The 18,702-nt window shown below is 51.7% G+C and overlaps 2 protein-coding genes across 2 annotated transcripts in view; both read right to left on the minus strand.

Annotated features, from left to right (window-relative positions):
* Positions 1-12,498: 12,498 nt before the first annotated feature.
* LOC131478021 (large ribosomal subunit protein eL33) lies at positions 12,499-12,938 on the minus strand. The gene has a single exon (XM_058655168.1). The coding sequence runs from the start codon at positions 12,871-12,873 to the stop codon at positions 12,541-12,543; it is 333 nt and encodes a 110-aa protein (XP_058511151.1). The 5' UTR covers positions 12,874-12,938; the 3' UTR covers positions 12,499-12,540.
* Positions 12,939-16,040: 3,102 nt separating this feature from the next.
* GALNT16 (polypeptide N-acetylgalactosaminyltransferase 16) overlaps positions 16,041-18,702 on the minus strand; it is an 82,934-nt gene continuing 80,272 nt past the window's right edge. The window contains exons 16-17 of the mRNA XM_012926741.3: positions 17,746-17,885; positions 16,041-16,718 (exon numbers count right to left, since the gene is read on the minus strand). Of these exons, the coding sequence (XP_012782195.1) occupies positions 17,748-17,885 (138 nt within the window). The 3' untranslated portion in view covers positions 16,041-16,718; positions 17,746-17,747. The remainder of the gene's footprint in view (positions 16,719-17,745; positions 17,886-18,702) is intronic.

Raw genomic sequence — 18,702 nt, forward strand, 5'->3', positions numbered from 1 at the left:
CCAGGTAGATCGAAGGAAAAAGAGTAAGGCTGAGTCTTTTAGTGTCCATTCCAGGAGGACAGGGATTGAAGAATCCCTGGCAGTGCTGGTCCTGTCGTTCCAAGAGCCATGGCCATTCCCAACATGTTGTGGGAGCCCAGGTGCCTGTCGGTCACCCACTGGCAGCCACACTGCTGTTCCAGGAAGAACGGGCCTGAGTGTTCCAGGTTACCCAGCCCGTCACAGTGGAAGCTGCGCCTGTAGTGATGGGGGAGGGGGAAGGGGAGGCAGCCTCTTGCTTCCTGCAGAGGAGGGGCATAGGTAGGCACCAGAAGGCTGCTGAGAGCAAACATGGACATTCTGGCTTTTTTAGAGTGTACAGGAGGGCTTCAGGAACTTCATAGAAATGTGCATCATGAAAAAACCAGACACAGATTCTGCAAATTTTTGCACCAAAACAAACTTTTATCTGTTCATCCCACTTTCTATGAGCCTTTTGAAATCCCCCTGTATACTGAGATATTTGCAGGTACGATGGCATAATACCTAAGATTTGTTTCCAATAATCTCGTGGCAGGATGTAGATGAAAAAAGATTGGCCATAAATGAATCATTGTAGAAACCTCCTCTTAAAATCTCCCATGATGGGAAGTTAAATAAAATAAAAGAGATTCAATAATAGCATTGCGCACTCTCTGGAGCCCTGCACATCTGACTACAGTGCTGAAACCAAGGAGCACATTTCTGGGAGTGGCCAGCCTGACTCGCCCCTTACACCTGCAGACACCTGCAGGGCTTCGCTGCTCACAGCCTTCATGGTCACACTCCAGTCAAACTGGACACATTGCCTAACTGCCTCCCTTATCTGGAGTTCCAAGGAGAGGGGTCTAAGTTCATAAAGCAAAGCCTATTGGGACCACTTAAGCAAGATGGACATGGGAGCACAGTGGGCTACACCCCCACATGAAACACCAGTTCCAGGTCCACTGCTCTACTTCTCACATGGCTCTCTGCTAATGTGCCTGGGGGCAGCGAAGATGGACCAAATGTTTTGGGCCCTGCCATCCACACAGGAAACCAGGATGGAGTTCCAGGCTTCTAGCTTTGACCTGGGCCCAGTCTTGCCTGTTGCCCCTCTCCTAAGAGCTGAACTTAGTAATGATTTGCTCCCAGTAAACAGAATACAACAAAAGTTACAGGGTCTCAATTCCAGCACAGAGTCATAGAAAGACCATGTATCCATCTGCCTCAGGATGTGTAACTTGTGGCTCACTCCAGTGGACAGCCCAAGTGGTCCAGCCTGGGGCAGATCCTCAGAGCCCATGCCTCAGGCCACACAAGTGAACTTAGTGGCAGATTCTCTGGCTCCAACTGGCATACTGACCGCGGCTTCTCACCAGAACCATCCATTAAAGTCACTTCTGGACTCCTGACCCATAGAAACTGAGAGTTTAAACAAAGTTACCTGTTTGCAGCCAGTAATTGTGGGGTATTTGCCACAGTTTGTCATAAAATGGAAGCTACTATTCAAACCCCAAGAGAAAGTGCATTTCCTCAAAGAAACGCTTGAGAATGTGTTGGCCAATGAACAAGCAGGTGCCCACTGCCGCTCCCTGAAGCTTTCTCCCTTTCCTGGCTGTGAAAGAGAGCTTTTTTTCTATACAGACTGTCCAATGATGTCACCTTCCTGCTTGAAATCCTTTCTCTCCATTACACTGGCTTAGTCATTCAGGGCCATTCTGGGACCTTAGACTGGGCGGCATTCTTTCTCTCCCGGTTCTAATGGCTGCAGTCTGAGATCAAGGTGGGCAGAGGTGCAGAGAACTCATCAGGAGAGACATGGGTCCCCTGAGGGTTTGCAAGAAGACGAGCACAACAGAGGAGCTGGAGGGTGGCACAAAATGAGATCAGACAGGTTGTCATGGTTGAGCACCACAGCCCGTGACACCAGTTCACCACATCAGAAACCCCACCAGGAATGCACCCACTTCCCATATGCCATTCATTCATTCAAACCAAGAGTGCTCCCCCTCCCACCAACTAGGCCCTGCCATCACTATTTCCCGTGCCCACGTGCCCTTCTGCACACAATGCCCTGGCTGGCTGTCATCACTCAGCTCTTGTACCGAATGCCAACTCCTGCCCCATAGCTAATTGAAGTGTAAGCAGGCATGTGGCCTGGTGGATAAGCTGTCTGTTGTTGGGGCACCTGCATCCCGCATCAGAGTACCTGGGTTCGAGTCCTGGCTCTGTTCCTGACTCCAGCTTCCTGTTTATGTGTACCCTGAGAGGCAACAGATGATGGCACAAACGACTGGCTTCCTGCTCCCTCCTGTGGGAGACCTGGAATGAGGTCTCAGCTCCCAGTTTTGGCCTAGCCTACCCCCAACTTTTGGGGAGTGAACCAGTGGGTGGAAGGTCTCTCTCTCTAACCTTCAAATATATTAAAAGAAAAAAATAAAGTTAGCCTTTATCCTTCCTTCCCACCTTCTTACTCAATTATTTTGCCATGTTTTATTCCCTGCATAACACCCATTAGGATCAGAATGGTCTTGTATAACTTCTGTTTACTTGTTTTTCTGCCCGTCTAGAAGCCAAGCACCCACAGGGCAGGGGTCTTCTATTCATTCGTTACAGCTGTGTCCCTTGCACCCAGAGCATTTCTTGGCATGCAGCTAACGATAAATATTTATTGTGCTGTCTCTTTCAAGTAGCCAACAGGTTTTTTATTTATTTATTTATTAAATATATTTAAGAGAGAGACGAGAGATCTTCCATCTTCTAGCTCATCTTCCGAATTGCTACAAACAGGCCTGGGCCAGGCCAAAGCCACTGTGAACCAGGAATTCAATCTGAATCTCCTACGTGAGTAGCAGGGATCTAACCACTTGAGCCAAGCACCTGCTGCTTTCCAGGGTGTGCATCAGCAGGAAGCTGGAGTCGGGAGTGGAGTCGGGACTCTGATATGGAATGCGGGAGCTTCTCAACTACTATGCGAAGCGTGTACACAGACCAACAGCCTTTAAATGTTTATCATGTGCCAGACAACATACCAGGTACCATGTTCCGCCCAGACCCTGACTCAGCAGACATCATCACATGTAGCTCCAATCTGTGTAGTTGTACAGGGCCCTGTCCTTAATGAGAAGGGCCCCTTACTCCGTTTAGTGCTCTGCTGTCATCATTTTGAGATTCTTTAGAGTTTATGTTTCAGGTGACGCGTATTTTCGTTTCCCAGTAAATCTGCAATATCGCGTAGCTCACCCTACCATGGCTTTCACTCCAGAATGCTCCCAGCTCATTCCAATTTGAGAACAATGCAGGGGCATATATTGTTGTATAATACGTTGAACACAATCACCTAATTCCAAAGAGAATAACATAGTCTCAGAATATGTTCTGGAGCCAGACCTGCTTGGATTCCAGGAGCTACTGTTTTCTAGCTGTGTGATGGTGAGAAAAATGACAAAAGCTCTCTGAAGCTCCATGTCCTTGTTAGAAATGGAGAAGACAGTGATCTCCAGGTTGCAGAGCTGACTTGAGGATTGAATGACAGGATCAACACTACGACACTTCTGGCTCAGGGAGTCTGAAAAGCACTTATGATCAGTTAGCCACTCCCCCAGCTCCTTGAGTTTCTTCTGCTCTCCTGGACACTCCTGGGGTAATAAATAAATAAATAAATATCTGCATCTGTGTGAGTAGCTGCTAAGTGAGAAGAATGTTGAAGAGAAAACCTGGGGAATGCTAGCCTCCAGGGAAGCAATATCATTTTACTTAAAAATTGCTTGAGTGAAGACTCTGTAGACTTTTGCAATTTGTATGCAAATAAACCAAAGTCGCCTGGATCCGGAGCAGAGACCTAGCCCTGGGCAAAAGCTGAAATACTGACTGCACCTCCATCAGCTTCTTCTCGCTGCCAGGTGAAATGGAAACCTCAGAGAATTTTAGAACTACAGCTTCTACCGCCTCAGCCTTGTGACAAATTCATTAATATGGAAGACCGTGCTCCATCCAGCAGCTGCCTCCCCATCGGTTTCTGCCGCATCCTCTCCGCTGTGTTTGCCTCATCCTCATCCTCACATTTATTATCTGTTCTTTCCAGCACGGGTTTGGCATTTGCTTGCAAAGGCTGGGTCTCCATTGGGTAAGAACGCAGCTGACTTAATGCAAGCCCAAGTCCACAGCCAGAGGAGAAGAGAAAGCTGACAGGCATCTCAACGCCCAGGGACTTGAGAACTGAGGGAGAGCAGAGGTGTGTTGTCCTCATCCTCACGCAAACACTGAACAACTGCCACGCACTGGGTGCTGGTACTAGACCTCCCACCTTCTTATGGCTTGTGGTCTAGTGGGAGTTCAGAGGGAGTTCAACTTTTCTTTTAAGATTTATTTTATTTATTTGAAAGTTAGTGTGTATGTGTGTGTATGGCAGCCCTAGATATGGGCAATTTTAGTGCAATCCTGAGTCAAGGTAAAAGGGGAAGTAGAGGCACTCAGGGGGCCCCTGGAGGGAGGAGTGTTCCTTAGAGGCTAGGGATGAGGGTAGAAAATCTCAGGGAAGCATCTGTCACTGCTGCCCATGGCTCGCATCTGCTGCCCCATCTCCGGGATCCAACACGATCACGACTCCTCTGTCTGCCCAGTTCATAAGCTCAACACACCCCTGACTTGGATACATGCCCCTTTTTAGAACCTGGGCACGCTGGCTAAAGCTGGGGCTGGGTTTGGAGCCAAGGCCTTCCCAGAGAGGTTCATTCATTCATTCATTCATTCCAGTTACTGACCACCCCTTCTGTGTAGGGCTCTGTGGTTCAGCTCTGAGCAGAACAAATATGAAGGGACTTCAGAAAGTTCACGGAGGGACCAGTGTTGTGGTGTAGCACGTTAAGCTACCACTTACGGCACCTGACTGCTAGTTCAGGTTCCAGCTGCTCTACTTCCCATCTGGCTCCCTACTAATGGCCTGAAAAACATGGGAAGGTAGCCCAAGTGCCACTCAGGTGGGAAACCCAGAAGAAGTTCCTACCTCCCAGCTTTGGCCTAGCCCAGCCCCAGCCATTGTGGCATAGTGGATAAAGCCACCACCTGCTGTACCAGCCTCAAATAGGGGCATCTGTAAGAGTCCCAGTTGCTCCACTTGGGATCTAGCTCCCTACTAATGTACCTAGAAAAGCAGCAAAGAACGGCCCAAGTACTTTGGCTCTTGTACTCATGTGGGAGACCTGGAAGAAGCTCCTGGCTCCTGGCTTCAGACAGGTTGTAGCTCCAACTGTTGCAGCCATTTGGAGAGTTGAGCCAGTGGATGGAAGATCTTGTCTTTTCCTCTCTTTGTAACTCGTCTTTCTAATAAATAATAAGTCTTTAAAAGAAAAAGATGAAAAATTAAGTTTATATTTGGTGCAAAAAAACCTAAAAGTCATGCAGAATGCAGATTTTCAATGACGTATTAGTGGAAGTGGAAGTGGAACAGCTGGGACATGAACTGCTGTCATATAGGATGCCAGCACCATAAGCAGAGGATTAGTGTGCTATGCCATGGCACCAGCTCCTCAACAATTTTTGTGGAGTATCTTCCCATGGTATCCTACTCACCCCAAAAGCCTGGCACTTCTTTGGATGCCAGACCTCTGTTTCTGTACCTGCTTCTGCTCATTACCAACGCCACCTTATAGAACTCCCACAGCAGGCCTATGAGTGGGGATCTTGGCAGCGAGGAGGCTGACTGTATTTCAGAAAGCTAAAGGAACCCATTACTGCACATCCAGCTAATCCTAGGGCCGGCCAGCGTCAGCCTGCCTCCTGATACCTGCCAGCCCCGGGAAGGAGGCTAAAGCCTCCTTGTACTGTGGATAAAGTGTTGAATGTTTCCCAGACAGCCAGACAAGGCCCTATTCACTCAGACCTGTAAGAGGGGCTAAGCCATGCCCCAGGGCCACCTCTGCAGCCAGAGGCCACTGGCCTGGGGTTAGGCCTGCAGCCTCCCTCTCCTGTACTCCAGTGGGCAGATGCTAGGGGCCCTAAATCTTGTGAGACAGGACACATGGACCAGAGAGGAGCTACCCTGCTCTAAAGACCCCAAATGGAACCCTGACCCCTGCCTTATCTAAATTTTACCAGTGGCTTCATGGGAATATTTTATTCTGAATATTTTATTCAGAATATTTTATTCTGAAAATAATTGCAAGCATGGTTGGAGCACCCGGTCACTGCATGCTCACAGGTCAGCCACCTCCATCATGAACCAAGTGGGTGCCACCCCTTTTCTGGGTGAGCCGCATTCCTTCACTTATGGCTGGAGCATGCGCAGAACAGTTGAAGAAGCCGTGGCTCAGGGTTCTGCCAGCACTAGCATGGTCCTGGGTCAGGCAAATACTTCCGAACAGTTTCCAAACCGTTGCACCTGCCTTCTAGGGGAGACCTGACACGTTTTGGGTTTTTGTCTTGTTTTGTTTTGTTTTTTGTTTTTTTAAGTTGTGAATTCAGATTCCGGAGACTTGAGTGTCTTGCTGGCCATATCTGAGCTCGTAATTGGGCAAGAGCAGAAACCAATACTCTGCATCTGCAGTGCCAAAGTGCTCTCGTCCCCACCCCTGCTGTCACACGGGAAGGCGGCCAAGCCAGCACTAGTACAGACACATTGGGTTAAAACACATTTCAAGCAAGCCAGGCTGCTGTGTGAGTGGACAGAGCCCCAAGCACCTGATGAAAACCCTGAGTTCACGAGGCTTCTATCAGGCACCCTGAGTTCCCCACCTTGGGTGGAGAGGGCCACAGGGCAAGCTACCTCCAACGGGGTACCCACAAACACAAAGCTAACTTCCCAGAAGAAGTAACACTGAGCAGAGAGCCTTAAGGCCAGAAGGACATTGGGGAGGAAAAAAATTAGTCTTAACCAGAAGGCAAAGAGAAAGCAGGCCATAACAGCCAAAGAGCCCTTGGCTTCTTGGGGACAGATTGTTCTAGACTGTCAACCTTCTGAGCTCCAGAGAAGAGGCCTGACACCAGGCAGTTCACCGGTGGCTGCCTATGTCGCTGTGTGGCCGCGTCCTCTGCTTCTCATTGTCTGCTCTTTGTCCCAAGGGGCTTCATTCTCCTAGCCGATGTGTGTACCTGCAAAGTGATGACAGCAGGGACCCAGTCCCTGCCTCTTAGGCTTCTAAGAAGGTAGCCAGTGAGGATGTAAGATAGCATAGACCAAGTTTGGCGCTGGGCTTTGCAGGGAGACTGGGAGAGCTACATGGAGCTGCAGTGTCCTGGAGGGGGACAGCTGTTACACACATGGGCTCCCTGTCCATATAGCTCAGCACTGGTGTAAACTTGAGGCCACGCAGGCCAGGATCTCAAATTCATGACTTCGGATATCGGCTCTGCTTGCTATCGGCTGGGTAACCCCAGGCAGGCCCAGCGAACCTCTGCAGGCTTCAGTGTCCTAATTTGCAAATGGGATGATACTGAGAGCACCTGGAGTGAGTGCTTAGCCTGGCAATGAGGACATCCGTGTCTCACACTGCAACCTGAGCTCCACTCCTAACTCCAGCTTCCCACCAGTGCAGACTCAGTGATGAGCTTCCGGCCAGCTATGCCAGAGAGCTGCACCAAATTCCTGGCCCCTGGCTCCTGACTCTTCCCTTGTACCTTGTCCTTCCCTGGCTGTTGCAGGCATTGGAGGAGCAAGCCAGCGGATGGGAGCTCTGCCTGCCTGTCTGTCTTTCTGCTTCTGTCATGGGTGTCAGGACAGCCAAGTTCAAGTGCATTAAGTCCCAGTGTGTCTGGGCGCAAAAGTGATAAGCGTGGCAGTGAGCGGCAGCGGAAGAGGATCCTGACTCAGCTGAGACGGACTCCTGGCCTGCAGGCCGGGCCATGCGCCACAAAGTCCTTGATTAATGGGTCTTCTGGAGCGAAAGCTCTGCCAGAACGAAGTCAGCCATATGTGGCTGGTGTTGGGAAAGAAACTCATAAATCACAAACAGCAAGGTTGGCATGTGGCAGCTGGCTGCGTGGCAACCCCAGCCCCATGCTCTCTCACTTGTTGTCTCCTTCTCTCATACTTACAGACACAGTGGTGTGATTCCTAAGTACAGCAATGTCCTGTTTTTAGAACAAAACAGCGATGGTGTCCTGCCTAGCACTTAGGGGACTGATTGGAACGCCCAGTCCTGGCTCCACTTCTGATGGCAGTTGCTTGCAGTGCGCACCCTGGGAGGCAACAGGAGGTGACTCCAGTGGGTGACTCCGTACCACCCATGGGGAGACTTAGATTGAACTTGGCCCAGCCCAGCCTTAGCTGTTGTGGGCATAGGGGAATGAACCATAGAAGATCTCTATCTGTCCTACAGATGAATATAAATTAAGCAAACATACACACACATAGCTATCTTATTTTTTAAAATGTGTTTATTTTTATAGAAAAGAGAGATTTACAGAGAGAAGGAGAGACAGAGAGAAAGATCTTCCATCTGCTGGTTTACTCCTCAAATAACCACAAAGGTTGGAGCTGAGCCAATCCAAAGCCAGGAGAAGGAGAGCGGGGGAGCTGAGGCTGACCTGACCCGGATGGCCACTGGTCCTCAGGAGCCCTCCAAGTTTGTGCATGTTCTCTGAAACCTGGGCACTCAACATACAGTTGTCTGAGTCCATGTGTCTTCCCAAGGATGTCCCTTGGAAGCTCAGCCCAGAAACTGTGACCCCTCCCAGCAGTTCAGGAATGCAGAAGTCAGTCCCATGCCCACTACCTGAAGGATGTTAGGACCAAGGTCCCTGCTGCAGCACGCCCAGGAGGAAATCCCAGGTCCACTTAGCTGCCCCCACAGTGCCTTAGCTGCGGACAGTGACTTGAGAAAAACCTTAGCAACTTGCTGTTCTTACACTCACACAGAGACCAAGGCTCTGGGGAGTGGAGTCAGCCTGGTGTGGGGGCAGGGCAGCCCTTTTGATCAAAGGACCTGAGCTCTGGGGTTGTCCTCTCTAGGGCACAGAATAGCAGGTCTCCACGAAGCAGGGGACTACCCCAACCAGGCCATGGGGAGAGGCCCACTCAGAGGCCCGGTGGAAGTGGCCCTAAAGCATTCCTGGTTGTGGATACAAACCTCACACTAGGGCCTGGTGCGATGGCTCAATGGCTAAATCCTTGCCTTGCAAGTGCCAGGATCCTGTGTAGGTGTTGGTTCATGTCCTGGCTGCTCTACTTCCCATCCAGCTCCCTGCTTGTGGTCTGGGAAAGCAGTTGAGGATGACCCAAAGCCTTGGGACTCCGCACCTGCATGGGAGACGGGGGGAAGTGCCTAACTCCTGGCTTTGGATCAGCTCAGCTCTGGCCATTGTGACTACTTGGGGAGTAAACCAGCAGATGGAAGATCTTTGTCTCTTTATCTCCTTCTCTCTGTAAATATGTCTTTTCAATAGAGATGAAATACAAAAAGAGAAAGAATCATGCATTGTCCTGCCAGCCCAGATGCTTGTCCAACCAGTGGTGTCGCAATTAGAAGTTCGCTGTACCAGTGCTTGGCTCACATCACTGGCTCCTGGATCTGGGTCTCCCCACCACCTTCCTCTGGTTCCTGGGGACATGCAGTATGGAGTGCAGGCGTGGCCTTCCCTCCTCTCTGGTTTCTGCTTCTTACACGAGCTTGGTTCCAGTCTGGAGGCTGGTGGGCTTAGCTCAGCTCGCCCAGGCATGGACGCTGCTCTGTGGACCACCAGGCTTGGTTTCCCATGGCTTGAGGGGATCCAGGCCAGGAGGAACACAGTCTTCTTGGAACAGCCGCTGGTCACACTCATGTTCCTGTTTCCCAGCCAGGGAGCACTGAATTCGCCAAGTGTTGGGTCCTACTCCTTCCCAAGGAATGAGGCCAGGGGAAAAGGGTCACCATTTCCAGGAGTAGAGGGCATGTCTGAGGGGTTACAGGGGACCTGGCATTTCCTTCTAGAATGCTTCTGTCAGATTACAGGGAGTTGGTTGTTGGAGGCAGGGGAAAGGGGAGTGGTTCTTGTCTCTGCACATGAAAAAAATTCTCGTGTGAGACAGGGAGTAGCCATGAGCAGGCTAGCAGTGTTTAGTGGAAAGAACTACTGGAGAGCATATACCTGGCCGACTAGGTGGGCCTCTCGGGAAAGATTCGAGAGCCCAATCTGCCTTTAGACTGAAGTTATTATAATGTTGGCTGTGGACCCTTGACTCCTCCCCTACACTGTGTCTGGGATGTGGCTGGGTGGGGAGCTTTCTGGAATCCCTCCCAGAACTTCTTAACAGCCCCCTTGGTGGAGGGCAGATGAGCGTCCTCTAAGCTGCCCCTGGGTATAGGGCTGTAACCCCACCTAACCAGGTTATTGAACAATAACTCAGCAAGAGTTTTTATCTGTGTGTGCTGGTTTGCTTCCAAGGCTTGCTTCCTTGCTCCATCACACAGAAATCCCCACTTTTCTTCTGCCTCTTGCACACACATACGTTTATAACTACCTAGCTACCTTAACAGTCACAGCCTGGCCTATCGCATCATGATGCTATGCACACCTGGACACCCAGCAAGGTGCCCACTGACCTGGGATGTCATTTTAAGCTGTCCCAGAAGTACCAACTTACTGACATGGAAAGGCCCCTGTTACTCCCACAGTTCCTGCCTTCTTCTGTAGTTATTTTATTTATTTTCATCTGCTTGAAAGGCAGAGCAGCAGAGAGGAACGAGAGAGAGAAGTCTCCTCTGTGGGCGCATCCTCTAGATACCTATAACAGCTGGACTAGGACGAAGCCAGGGATCTGGAGCCCTATCCAGGTCTCCATGTGAATGGCAAGGCCCAAGCACTTGTCCAATCATCTGTTTCCTTCCTGAAGGCATTCACTGACTGGGAAACAAAGCAGTCAGTACTCAAATTGGCACTTCCGTACGGCACGCAGGAGTCCCAAGGACTGACTTGTCCTGCTGCTCCATGCCGAAGCTTGCTCCACCTCTGTAGCTTTTTTTAAAAAAAATTATTTTGATAATATTCACTTAGTTGATTAGGGTGGAAAGGGTCAAGGGTCAGGAGAAAGTGGGTGAGACCATTGCTTCCACATCCTCCCCTTTCTTCTTCCTGTATCTGGGGTAAGGGGGACACAAGGGGAGAAGGCATACCTGGCTTCCCAACTGCCTTAGCACCCAGGGATGGGGAACGGCCACCCGAGTCATCCTAGGGTCCCCGGAGTGGAGCATGTTCCTAGGGTTCTGCCCAGGTGGTTGTGATATTCTGCTTTGGTACCAGATGTCCTCTGCAGGCTTCAATGGACTGCCATAACCTCCATCTGTATCTGGGTATGCCGTCCACTGCTCCATCTAAGCCACTGAGGAGGCCCAACTCTGACACATACACTCCATGGGCAGCCCACAGATCCTGCTGGTGGGGTAAGGTTGGCTCAGCCCTGCCTGACCTGCCACCCTCCAGAACCAACCCACATACTTGCCAATGGGTGGAACTATCTTGCCCACCCTGACCAACATATGCTCACCCGTGGGGTGTCAGGCCCTTACCCTGCATAGCCTGCCCCTCCATTCCAACCTTTGTATGAGCCCACCCCACACACTATTCTTGGGTCTGCCCACAGATGCTACAGCCTGGACCTGTCCAGCCTGTTCTCAATCCCAGTACCCATGAGTGTTGGAGGGTTCTGTGGTCATGCCTAGCTCAGCCCATCACTACCCCCAGCTGTTAAGCTAACAAGTGGGAATTATAGTTCCACAGGGGTGGGTCCACATATCTCCCATTTATTCTGCCCCTAGACCTGGTTCTCTCATGTACTGGTTAATGTCATGGCTCAGCCTAACTTTACCTGTCTTCTATTCCAACTCTGACTAATTGGGTATTGTGATCTAGCCCTGCCGGGCATGCCCCCTAGCCCTAGGTTTAGCATGCACCAGTGGGTGGTGGTCAGCTGTGAACCATGCTAACTAGCCCAGCTGAGATATCTCATGTGGGATGGTACATCTGTCTGACCCATAAAAGTCCAACAGCTTCCACCTTCAGAACTGTTCGGTCTCTGCCCTCTCACTTACCTGCAAGTACAGTGGCTTTGTTGATGGGAGTCCTTCAGAAGTTAGTCCTCAACTGCAACATATTCCCTCAGCGGTCTTCCCTCCCACACATCTCCTTACACCCCTCCCGGATTAATCCACAGGTACACGCATGGGAAGATCCCCAAGCTCATTCCACCCGCCTGAATGTGAAGCTCCAACTCTCCTCGGGTCCCACCGGCACCATCTGCCTGCTCCCCGACAAACCTGCACCCCCAGGCTGTCAGGAGCACAGGGCCAGGCTCCTTGCACCCTGCAGGCAGCTAGCCTGCATGGCAGCTACTCAGTGAGTAACGTGGGCCTTGCGCTCCGGGGATAGCCACCCAGCTCTGTAGTTTTTATCATGACATTACAACTGCCTATTTGTCCATCTTCCCTGCTAGGATATTAATTACTTTTTTTTTTCTGACAATGCTGTTTAATGACAGTTAAGCACACAATAACTCAACATAGGCCAATTAAGTTTTTCAAACAAAAATACAAGATAATCAATCCATTTTTATTTATTTATTTTCAAGTTTTAAATTCTTGAGGGATACAGCATCACTCGGATTCTGTGTCCAATGGCCTTCGCAGGCAGGTTGCTTCGGAACTTGGCACGCACCATGCCACTGTTTCCGTGAGCACGAGTTACCTTTCCCCAGATGACTCTGGTTTTGTTAGGTTTGCCGCCAGGAGTCACTGTGTTATTCTTTGCTTTGTACACGTAGGCACACCTCTTGCCCAAGTAGAATTCAGTTTCATCCCGGGCATAAACACCTTCGATTTTCAGCAGGGCCGTGTGTTCCCTTTGGTTCCGGAGACCTCGCTTGTAGCCAGCAAAAATGGCCTTGCACCACAGCCTTCCAGACATTGTTGCCTTCTAGAAGTCCTGTTCCCAGCAGGCCTCCACAGGACCCAAGATGGCGGAAAGAGGAAGACGAGTATTAATTACTTTTTAAAAATTTACTTTATTTATTTGAAAGGCAGAGTTTTAGAGGAGAGAGAGAGAGGGGTCTTCCATCCACTGGTTCACTCTCCGAATGAATGTGATGACTAGGTCTAGGCCAGGCCAAAGCCAGGAGCCAGAGCTTCTTCTTGGTCTCCTATGTGGATGGAATGGCCCAAGCATTTGGCCCACCCTCCACTGCTTTCTCAGGCACAGTAGCAGAGAACTGGATTGGAAGTAGAGCAGTTGGGACTGGAGCCAGAGCCTATATGGGATGTCAACACTGCAAATGGTGGCTTAACCTGCTATGCCACGGAACCTGCCCCACTTATGTTTGAAAGTTCATTTATTTTCTCTTTTATCTATTTTAAGGGCAGAGAGACATATACAGAGAGCATGATCTTCCAATTGTTAATTTACTCCCCAAATGCTCACAATAACCAGGCATGGTCTGAGTCAAAGCCAGAGGTCAGGAACTTCATTCGGGTGGTCCATGTGAGTGGCAGGGCCCCAAATACTTGAGTCATCATCTGTTGCCTCCCTGGGTACACATTAGCAAGAAACTGGAATTGGGAGCAAAGATGAGCTCAAACCCAGCCACTGCAATGTGAGATGCAGGCATGTCGAGCGGTAGCTCACACACTGCACAGGATGGGAATTCCTGAGGCTGAGGTTCATTTTCGTCTTGATTGTATTTGAGTCATCCCCCATAGCAATGGGCATGACATGTCATCTACTCCCAGAAAACAGTTCTTAGTCAAGGTAACAACACTGACCTACTAAACATTTAGAGAGCACCAGGTGCTTAGCAATCACTATCTAAATCAGTCCTTTCGAAATCCTTTAGGACCCTTTTTGTTAGAGGCTAGGAAGCCATTATTCCAAAAGACACATCTAGTAAGTGGCAAAGTGGGGCACTGGCCCAGCTGATGGAGCCTCAAGGGTCCATGGCTCCTAGAACACTCATCCCTGTATGTCATGGGGTTGAGCTGGATGGGAAACGACTGTCCTCAGATGGTCCCGGAGCCACAGACCAGCCCAGCCACTCAGCCAGCCCAGCTGTGGAACGGAAGAACGGCCCCTCCCGGCTGCACATCCAGGCCTTTGCTCAGACCTGCCAGCAGAGGCCTCCTCCCTCCTGGAAAAAAACATGACTCAATCCACAGGGGACACAGAGAACATTGCTGGGACATCACCAACTCCAGCTTCCTTCCCTGCTCCCTGCTGGTAGAGGACCACACCCCCCTGCAGCTAGAAGATAGCTCCTCTCCACAGTAGGCCTGGGTTGCTCTGCTGCCCACCACCGCCCCCCCATCCCTAGAGAGCAGTGATGACGTGTCTGGGTTTTTCTTCCTGGGTGTAGTGAGAAGAGCCCTCCTGAGCAGTAGGCAAAGAGCCTGGGATCCAGAAATCGCTCCCTGTTGGGTCAGTGAGAGGCTGGTCCCTGGGCAGATGTCCTTCCAGCTCAGGGTACAGCTCCTGCTGATTATGCAAGGACCCTGTTGTTAACGACTAGTCCCAGGGCTTTGCTGAGTTCCCCCAGAGGTGAGGCAGGATTAAGGCAAAGAACTTTAGTTCCCAGAAGAGAGGATGTGACGAAAGAAAAACTTGGAGAAGACCAAGACAGGCTGCCTGACTCGGATTTGCCAGGGCTACAGCCCTTCCAGGTTGGAAGTGGGAGTGAGGTGCCAAGGTGTTAGCCAGCCTGGCTTGGGAAGGAGTGGGCTGAGGGCTGTGGTCCTAAAAGGACAGATGGACATGGACAGGGACAGCAGTAAGGGCTGCTTTCTGCAGTGACTTGGCATCCCAGGCCCAGGTCTCCCTGGGTGCTGTTGCCAACTTGTATACTCAGCGGGTCAGCATTTTGCCCCAGCACCCTTGGGCCCACAAGACGTCAGAAGTCCTGGAGAATCCTGGGTTTGCAGCCCTCGGTCAAAGCTGGAGGTCAGATCAGAAATCGTGTCCCTGACAGAGTAGCAGCATCCCAGCCTGCAGACTACAGCTGTCTAGGTGTGTCACAGCTGCATTTTTCTTTACCTGACAGGTTCAGCTTCTGATCACAGAACTGCTGGGGGGTGATCCTGCAGCTCCCATGGAAACATTAGGGAGGGCATCTGCTATCCAATTATGCAAGGTTGGGCGGGTGGGATGCTTTCCAAAATGTCACTGTTGGTTCGGCCCAGGATGGGTGTCTCACCCACCTGAGTGTTCCCCACTGCCTTCTTGTGTGGGACAGGAAGGGAAGGACAGCTCAGAGGGGCTAGGGCTGGCTCCTGAAAAAGGAGAGAGTGGCTTGGCTGAAGGCAAGTGAGGTTGTAGGGCTGGATCCAATCAGAGAGCACCAGAGTTTTCCATTTCCAGAAATCTGAAAGGTACCTGGTAAGGTCACAAGAAGCTGGTTCAATCTGACCTGAGGTGGTTCCCTGGCTCTAGGCCTAGATCCATGGCAGCAGAATTCCCACGGCACTCCAGCCAGGGCAGTGCCAGAGTCCCTGAGGCTCCCCGAAGTGCTCAGGTAGAGAAGTTAGCTAGGACGAGGGGAGGGTCAGGTGTGAGCATGTCCAGCCTGGTTGGGAGCTCAGGCTGGAGGGCAGCACCCCAAGGTCACAGCTCTGGACTCAGAAAGGAAGACACAGGTGCACGTGAGCATGTAAGAAGTGGTTTTATTCCAGGTTTGTAATTCTTAAAGACGAGGTCCTTGAGGACAGCTAGTGGCACATGCTTTGGTCAAGAGGAAAAGCAAAACAGAACAGGGCTGCGTCCCACAGGATGGTGGACGAGGGCAGAGCCTGGCTTGGCCATGGGAGTGGAGGGGGAGACCCTTTGAGCAGCAGTCCTCTTACATTCAACCAGGGAAGCCCACGCTCCCTGGCCCCACAGGGCTGGCCCAAGCCTGGCCCTTTTCCTCCCCGGGGAAGGGGCAGGGAGGGGGTAGTTAACACAGCCTCTAGGGGGAGGCCTCTACCCAGGCCCCAGTTCTGTCCTAGGCTGTGGAAGGAAGCGTCCTAGAGGAATAGGGGTTCAAGGCACTCCCCCAGTGGCAGCAGACGGGAGGAAGGAGAAATGTGGCCATGAAAGCCAAGGGACCTGGCCAGTGGGAACACTGCACAGAGGCCGCTGGTGAGAACCAGGAGCTGAGAGGAAACTGCCAGAGACCGGTGCTGCGGCCCACCACTCCAGACCGAGGGCCACGGGCAGTGTGCAGGATGACAGCAGTTTGGGGACACCAGGGAGGGAGACCAGGGAGCAGCGGCTCCAATCCGGATCAGAGATTCAGCCCCTTTGGGGACCAGAGGGGACCTCCTTTTAGAAGCTAGGGAAACCCATAGGTCCTTTCTCCAGGGCAGTGTACATAGGCACCCACATACAGTATTTGGGTGGTGGTGGTGGTGATGGGGGTCATTGTTGGAAGATTTCTAGACCTTCTGGAATCCATGAGTTTCCAATGAGTGCACGGCTCTGTAGTCTATGAAAGGTATCTTAGGATACCTATGTCTTCCCCAGGCTGCTTGGCTTTCAGAAGGAGACCTACCTGCCCCCCACCAGGAGTCCTGGTGCCAACAGTCTCTTGCCCAAAACCCCACTGCCTGAGCCAGTGGGTAGGGGAGAGGGGCACAGCAAGAAGGGGTTCCAAGACAAGGCCATGGGGCAGAGTGGGTAGATGTGTTGTCAGTGGCTGGCACAAAGAACTGGGAGTTCGCTACACAACCAGGAGCCACCAGCCAGCCTCCCAGTGCTCTGCAGTGGCTGGCCTTCCGTTGGAATCCTTCCTGTAGTCGGGAAGGGAAGAAGGTGGTTAGCCAGGTGACACAGTCCCTATGTGACACATGGGTTGTTCCTGCTCCAAAAAGCAGGTCCCAACTCCACCAGTCACCCCAACCTACAGAGTTATATTTACAGAAGCAAAGGCCTTTGTGAAAGCAGGGGTCTGAGAGTGTGAATGAGTCTGGGGCTGCCCAGGGGCCCAGGGCACCAGCTGGACATCGAGGTCGCAGAGAGAGTGGGCAGAAGTGAAGTGTGTTGAATGAAGAACACCTCAAGTCTGTCCCTAGAAGTCCCCCTGCAGCTTCTTGCTGAGTATATGGGCACCCACAGAGTCGGAACAGGAGGCATCTTGGGGCTCTAGCCCCAAGGCTGGCCAGGTGTGGACGGGGCTACATCCTGGAGAAAATACCTCATGCTTTTGGGGCTCGGGTATTCCTCCCTCTGAGTCCTTGGACAAATTCCCCCTTCTCTGCCCCTGGATCCTTTCCCTCCCACACCCAGCACTGCCCTGGACTCAATCTTGGCACCCCCATCCCCTCAACCCTGTTCTTGATTTGTCCTTCAGGTGCTCCCTCCGAGCCTGCCTTCCCTCCTCCCAGACTTCAGGCTCCCCACACTTTCACCTCTCACACCTGTCCTCACAGGCAGGCCCCAAGACCCTGCTGGGCCCTGTGGGATTCCGTCCTTGTGTTCCCCAGGCAACAGGGAGAGGAAGGGCCTACCACATCCCCCACTGCTGGGGGGACGGAGGGGCGCGTCAGAGGAGAGGACAAAAGGTCAGGCACCTGCCCAGCCAGTCTACACCCCAACCATCTCCACCCTTGGGGCAAGGCTGGGATGGCCACAAAGGGCAAGGGGGATGCCCCCTGCGTCCTCCACAATCCAGCTTTGGAGAAACGTGCGTGTCTGTGTATCATGGAGGGGCAGGGGAGGGTGTAAACACCCCTCGGACGCTCCTCAACCCTAACCCCTCCGCCCTCAAATCTGGTCCCAAAGTCTCACGCAAAAGGCCACTTGAGATCCGGGAAGTACCGTCAGGTGTGTGGCAGCAGCTGCCACTGCTGAGCCGGGGCGTCGGCCTGACACTTGTTTGTGGCCAGCTGGCCGGGCTTGGTCTCCAGGCAGAGGCCGCTGACTGAGTGCTGGATGAACGTGCCTTTTCGCCTCCATTTCTGGGAGGAAGGAAGGGAGTGAGAAAACAGTCATGAAACAAGATGCAAAATACTGATGCCTTCATCTCACAGGGAGTTACACGGTCTCATAGACAAGGGCAGCTGGCGAAGTTTATTTTGGCGCAGAAGAAAAAGCGAAATCTGTGCCTGGTTTTCTTCTCAAACAACGTTTTCCATGAAGCTTGTGGAGAGCCCTTGTATGTATGAAAGTACCTCACATACCCAGGACATTCCTCCTCATTGAAAACAGCCTGCTACGTGTCCCCAGATGAGGGGCTGTCCTGGCCCCCAGCCCTATGCCGGGTCTGCCCCAGTGGGGTCTCCTGCTTGTGCAGCCTGGTAGAGTTACCCTCCAGACCTGAAACCTTCACGCTGAGGCCCAGGAGCTGGATCCAACCCAACCAAGAATTGTGTTTGGCCTGCAAAATGTTTACTTATAATTTGGCTTAGTTGCCTCATAAAAATCTACATTTCTGTCTTTTGGCTAGACATTTTCTTTTTGAAATTTGTATTTATTTGAGAGAGAAGGAGGGAAACAGAGAGAAAGAGCTCGTTCATTCACTTGCTAATTCCCCAAATGCCCGGAGTGGTGAGGATTGGCCCCTGGTGGAGTCCAGGAGCCAGGAGTCCACCTGGGTCTCCCGTGGCAGGTGCCAGGGACCCAAGTACCTGAGCTGTCATCTGCTCGCTAGCACGAAATGGAATCAAGAGACAGAGCCAGGATTCACATCCATGCACTCAAATAGGAAGTGAGCCGCTATGCCCAAAGTCTGCACCAGGGACCCTCCTTGGTTGGGGTTGAGGATTAAATCTCTGC

This window comes from Ochotona princeps, chromosome 26 (assembly GCF_030435755.1).
Source record: "Ochotona princeps isolate mOchPri1 chromosome 26, mOchPri1.hap1, whole genome shotgun sequence".
NCBI lineage: Eukaryota > Metazoa > Chordata > Mammalia > Lagomorpha > Ochotonidae > Ochotona > Ochotona princeps.